Raw genomic sequence first — 6186 nt, 5'->3', positions numbered from 1 at the left:
TGGCAAAGGAGAGGGCCCCATATTGTTTGTTTCTTTACCAAAGTGGCGTGGTACGCGACCCCTTTTGCAGCTGGATTTGTTTGTTGCAAATGCAACCAAATTTTCTCTCAAAGATTTCTGGTGTGTATACACTAATGCCGAAAGTGATGAAAAGGAGGTATTCAAAGTTCAAACTACTGATATTCTGCAAAAGTCTCCACAAGAACTTGGAAATGTCCACAATAATCATGCTCTTTCCCAGACCAATTTATTCATTATGTTGTTGCTATAGAACTTCAAAACATGATAAAATGAGATTTCGGTGTATAATTGGATGCCCTGTGTCTCAGACATCTCTCTAGTTCTGAGTTTGCTAGAAAGACGAGCTAACAGTCTTAGAGAGCACACAAAGCAAGCCTTGAAAATTACACTTGGATGAAGGCACAAGAATTTGAATCTGCTTGATTTAGTTAACAAATTGCCAAATCTCAAACAGCTAAATATATAGATAAGAAAAGATAATAATTCATTAAAGCTAACCTACTCTACTATATCCCGTGGATTGAAATTTGAATCCTGCATTAAGCGTGTGTATCTCGCCACCCAAAAAAGCCTTTCCTTTTTGATTTCACAGACAGGTTAATCGAAAAGGTAAAGGAGATAACCAAGTTCTACCGTTCTAAAATAATCTGTGAAAGCACCACAAACATTTGACCTGTAATTAGTGGCCAAAACCAATGCAGAGCAATCCGAGTGCAGCTGCTTATATCTTCACTTGGTCCCATTCCTACTGCTGTCGTTGAACCAGAAAAGCTTCCATTGCTCACTGACGAACTGCATCACAAAAATCCATATTTATTGCACAATCAAGGAAACCAGATCACTTTAAAATATGGCTATTATCCCTAATATCTAATGAACAAATGTGTTTAACAAGAATAAATTTACTCAAGCTGTTGTGATTCTGCAATTAATTTCATGGTATAACATTCACACATCAACCGGGATTCACATAATTAAATTTATAAGAATAAATTGTGGCCACTTTGTGATATCTTTATTTTCTTCTTGACAACTTATTCATCTAAGATAGCTATTGCTCATTAACTAGTAAACTACATCATGTTTCATAAAGAAAAAAGAAGATATTCAAGATAGAAGTTTAAAGTGATCTCTTTTAATCACTGAAGTTTAAACTTTAAAGTGATTTCTTTAAGTCCTAGAAATTTAAAGTGATTGCCACTGACACATCATGACTCTATAGGAACTAAAAGCAACCACTCTCAATTAAAAATTAAAAAAAAAAAATTTGTATGACACATTCATAACATTACATTCCAAACATTAAAATTTCCCAATAACGAGACAGAGCCTATCTTAACACATTTAGAGCCAACTAAATGAAAATGAATTCTGAACAATTACCTGGATGGAAACTTGCATTTATCATGACCTGCAATAAAGAAAAAATTGAAAATTTAGAAACAAATAAGCATTATAGAAAAAAAAAAAAAAAAAAAATCAAATCCTATAATCATATCTCAATAAGGGTTGGGGCCTTTTCAGATCCACAAAAACCCCAACTCAATTTCCACAAAGAGATTCATAATCAATAAAGTTAACAGGAAAAAGAAAAAAAGACAAAGGTTTTACAAAAATCAGATCTAATAACCTTCCAAAGATTCTAAAAATCCCAATTAGGAACGAAGGAAAAGAAAAGAAAGAAGAGTTTTTGGTACTGACTGGGGTTCAAAGAAGTGAGGGCAGCAGTGTTATCGAAGGAGCAACTGTCGGTGCTCAAGCCGTGCTTCAAGTAATAGTCGTTAAACGCGTACGACGCCGTAACCACTATGTCACTCGCGTCGTAGCAGGGCCCACCTTGCTGTATTGGGCTGCAGTCGGCGGCGCCGGGCCCACAGGCCCAGTTCAGCGCCGTCTGCAGCGCCGCGTCCTCCGCGTTGTTCTTCGCCACGCACCACAGCTCCGTGCCCACGACGGCGGCCTGGGCCTTGGAAACCGACGCGCCGGCGGCGAGGAGTGGGAGCGTGAGGACCAAGAAGAAAAAGATATTAAATTTTTTTTCCATTGTTGCTGTTTTTTGGGTGATCTGAGAGAGAAGGGAAATGTAGCAGTTTTGGAGTGTGAGAGGGAGTGTGGGGTTTATGGGGGAAGAGGGAATGAAAAGTAACCGTTACAGTGAGTTGGGGATGGGGAAAGGGAAAATGGGGGAATTAAAGAAAGGAAAAAAAAAATAAAATAAAGAAGAGTGTTTGAAGACAAGACGAGTGGGAGTGTTGATTGTATCAAGACTGCAAAAGTGTGCAAGTAACGGGTACTGACTCAGACTGACTTCTGGGATCTGTGTCTATGATTTGTCTTCTACCGGTTATTTCTCTCTTAATTAACCGACTTTATTTATTTTGACTGTAGAAGTATTTTTGTTTGTTTGTTTTTTTTTTTTTTAATTGGAAAATTTATCAAATGCTAGGGTATTGGTTTTGTATTTATTTTTTAAAAATTTTTTATTAGAAAATAAAAAAAAGGAAACAAATTTTTTATATTTCTGGGATATTAAAATTTTTTAAAAATTATCTATTAACAAATTTCATAAGGATATCAATTAACTGGACATTTTTAAAAACAATTTCTAATAAAAATATTTTTTTTATAATTCTATAATTACAATCATTGATATTAATTTATAATTTTATTTAAAAAAAAATAAAATGAGTTTGAAAAGTTGAAAAAAGATTAGAAAGTGGCAACTGCCAATTAAATTATGATACTTAATTTTTTTTTCTCATAATTTGTTTTTAAAAATATTTCATAAATCAATGACTTTAGAGTAGTCATTAACTTTTCTTATAATATTTTGAGAATTGAGAAATGCCTTATACAAATTTGTTGGGCCATTATATTATTATTGTAGGGTCTCGATTTGTAGCCCAAGTTCAAAATGTATGAGATCTTAGCCCAATGAGCCCAATACAATAAATTTGTAGAGAATGCGTTAAAGAACTAGGCTCTAATGAGTTGAACAACGGCTAGTATTGAATTAAATGACAATCAAACACAAATAAGAAGTTTTTGATGTCAATGGACTTTCAGTCCGAGGAGATTATGATTGTATATATTGATCATAGTTGGATACAGAGATAATTTAGATTGCTATAGTGTTCTCTCTCTATTTTTCCGATCCCCTCTCCATAAACAGTCTTTCACCTTATATATCATTCTTTGGACCATCTTTACCATACACCTGTTGATTATCCAAACCCTTACTTAAGTACCTGTCCCATCAGACACCCTCTTTAGTTTTTTATGAGTTGTGGTAACCAAGGTAGTACTGTTCAGAGATCTTCTCCCCATAAATGCGGTCAAAAAAATAGTTGCAGTGCATTTAATGCGGTTGTGGCAGTTTTCCCTTAGATATTTTTAGGTTTTCTTCATTCTCGTATGTTCATGAGGCATGCCTTTATCATTAGAGCTTCTTGGAGGATTACACTAACTGATGGAGTACATATTGTGAACTATATTCATCATATCCAAGAAGGAGTTCCTCCTTGGACAACTTTGCACTTGTTCCCCACCTTTGAGACTTTAATTGGGAACATTTAACAACTATTTGCTGCTCCTCGGACCTATCAATGTCCTTGGATAAGGCCCAAGGCCCAATATACTATTTTGGGCCCTTGCCCCTACAATAGTCCTTTAAAATTCTGGTTTTTCCCTCCCATTCGAGGAGAAAAAGTGGGGTTTTAATTTTTAAGAGATAAGATCAACTGATTTTTTGATTTACACATGTGAGAATGCGGTTTTACATGCTTCATAATTGTCACTGACGCTTCGTAGTCCATAAGGCATTATTAATTACTCCAGGCGGCTTTATGTCCCCCGCATCCAACGGTGAAACGCCAATCCAATGGCTAACATTTTTCCTCGAGCGGGAGTATTCCCACTTATCTTCTCCCTCTATATAAAGCCTTAAGGGAACCCATTTTCCTCTTTTCTTCACAAATCTTCAAGAGCTTCAGAGAATTCCAATGCCCTGTCTTACAAAACGCTTTAAACTCTTGAGTCTCCATAGCTATTTCCTGTAAGAAGTCTTTGGAAATTTTTCGAAAGTTTCAGAGATTAACATACGTGTTCTCGTAAGTCTTTATTTCTTTATATTCTCATTTTTCTTCTCGGCCTTTCTGTTTATTTAGATGGATAGGTTCAAGCACTTAGTAGACTCACCAGCCGGTATGGAGGATTTTAGGGCTAAGTACCATATCCCACAAGGGGTGGTTTTAGAATATTGTCCCCCAGATTGAGTACTTATTGACAGGGACGTGGGTCAAGTCGTCATTCCCATGATTGCTTTCATAGAGGGAGGAATGATGCTTCCCATGGGTAGGATAACCAGGGACTATTTGATTAACCACAGATTGACCCTTTACCAGTGCGCCCTAACCTATTTAGGGTCTTGGGCTGCGTAGACACTCTCAACGAGCAGTTGGGCTTAGGGCTCATGTGGCATGATGTGGTTCATATGTACGAGTGCCACAAGCTTGTCGGTGTGGGATACTACCTCAAGTCCCGGTTCGAGGTCGTCAGGCTAATATCCTGTCTCCCCAAGTCTAATAAGGGCTTGAAGGATGACTACCTGACTGTCTCAGGGGAGTGGAGCGACGGTCTTCATTGTCTAACTTGGGCAGGAGATCCAGGTGGGGTACCTTTAAGATCAGTCCCTTTGGAAGGGGATTTAGCCTTTTTAGCTTTGTTCTTTTTATTTTTGACATTTCATCTTCTTTTGGTGATATTTTTATCGATTTGACCATGATCTCCTTTTCGGATGTTTCTGCAGATAAAAACCACGTTGCTCCGAGGATTAGTTTTACCAACATTCAGGCTCTTAACTACCTTCTGAGGCCAGAGATTTTTGTGAGTAAAGACGGACAGCTATGGGCTGCTCATCTAATCCTGGACTATGAGCCATTATCTCGCATCTTCTAGGACATAGGCCAAGCAATAAGGGCTGGAAGTTCCAGATTGGCTTGGATTGACATCTCCAAGCCAGGATTTTTGGCTCGGAGGGATCTTCCTCCGGTTGTGTTGCCAATTCCATAGAATCTTCCACCAGTTATGCTGCCACTTCCACAGATTCTTCCTGAAGTAGTGGCAATACCCGAAGAGGAGATTGCCTCGTCTCGTTTATCACTAGAGGAGGAGATAGATAAATTCCATTTTGAGGAAGAAAATAATCTGAGGGCTCCTCTAATCAACATCTCGGACGCTGAGGGTGAATCAGATAAGAATTCTAGTGTTCATACTCCAATTCTAGTGATCGCTCGCCCAGATAGCTCCTCCGAAGAAAAGGAAGACAGTATGACACTAAACAAGAGCAATAAGATTTTAAAGGAACTCATGGCTTCCAGGGACAAGGAGTTAACATCGAAAGGAGCCTCTAAGTCCCAAGTTCCCTCCAATCTTCCCCCTCCTCCTCCCTAGATCCCCACCGACCTCAGCCTGAAGCCAAATCTTGATTTGAAGAAGAAAATGCCACTCGAGGCTCTTAAGGAAGGCAAGGTGGGTCCTCGGAAGAGAACGAAACAACAGAAGGTGGTCCCAAATGCTCGGGACAAGAGATCCCAGTCTGTGGATAGCCAAGAAGAACAAAATAGGGCTAATGTGCAAATGACACAATGCATATGGTGTCCTCAGCTAGAAGTGGACGGGGCTCCCATTCCTTGGAATGCCTTAGTCTGGGAATTTCAAAGGGGTCGAGCGGGGTATATAACTGAAGCCCTGGAGCAGACTCTACTCCTTCCTAAGGATATGGACGCTTACAGGCGTTTTACACAGAATGACCTCTTCCTGTCCTTGAAGAAGGACCTTGCTATGGTAAACAGTCTATCTATTTATGAACTTAGATGCTAAATCATGCTTTGTTTTTAACTCACATTATTTTTTTATTTTTTTATTTTTTTATTGTCTTTGGGCAGATTACTCAACAAGTTTTTGTGACTGAGGAGTGGTACCGTGATACTCGTAAGTAGGCTGATGCTGAGGCCCTCACTCGTGCCGATGTTGAGAAATCATTGAGGGCTTCTAGGCAGGAGCAAATTGAGCTATCTGAGAAACTTAAAGTGGCAGACCAAGTGCTGAGGCCGGTTTGAAAATTGCTGAAAGGCAGGTTGAGGATCAGCTTCAAAAACTGCACTT

General features: G+C 38.7%; 1 protein-coding gene across 1 annotated transcript; it reads right to left on the bottom strand.

Annotated features, from left to right (window-relative positions):
- Positions 1 to 213: 213 nt before the first annotated feature.
- Positions 214 to 2304, bottom strand: LOC126695657 (PLASMODESMATA CALLOSE-BINDING PROTEIN 5). Its single transcript, XM_050392485.1, has 3 exons — positions 1723 to 2304; positions 1405 to 1432; positions 214 to 813 (listed from the first exon to the last, which is right to left on the bottom strand). The coding sequence occupies exons 1-3, from the start codon at positions 2063 to 2065 to the stop codon at positions 651 to 653; spliced, it is 534 nt and encodes a 177-aa protein (XP_050248442.1). The 5' UTR covers positions 2066 to 2304; the 3' UTR covers positions 214 to 650.
- Between the last annotated feature and the right edge of the window lie 3882 nt (positions 2305 to 6186).

This window comes from Quercus robur, chromosome 8 (assembly GCF_932294415.1).
Source record: "Quercus robur chromosome 8, dhQueRobu3.1, whole genome shotgun sequence".
In the NCBI taxonomy this organism is placed as follows: domain Eukaryota; kingdom Viridiplantae; phylum Streptophyta; class Magnoliopsida; order Fagales; family Fagaceae; genus Quercus; species Quercus robur.
Note: the sequence above shows the minus strand (reverse complement) of the source record. Positions and strands in the feature narration are given on the sequence as shown.

Coding starts and splice junctions, on each gene's coding strand:
- LOC126695657 (XM_050392485.1), bottom strand. CDS start 2,065: ATGGAAAAAAAATTTAATATCTTTTTCTTCTTGGTCCTCACGCTCCCA. Junction 1,433..1,722: donor CCTCACTTCTTTGAACCCCA/GTCAGTACCAAA, acceptor TCTTTATTGCAG/GTCATGATAAATGCAAGTTT. Junction 814..1,404: donor AAATGCAAGTTTCCATCCAG/GTAATTGTTCAG, acceptor TTTGTGATGCAG/TTCGTCAGTGAGCAATGGAA.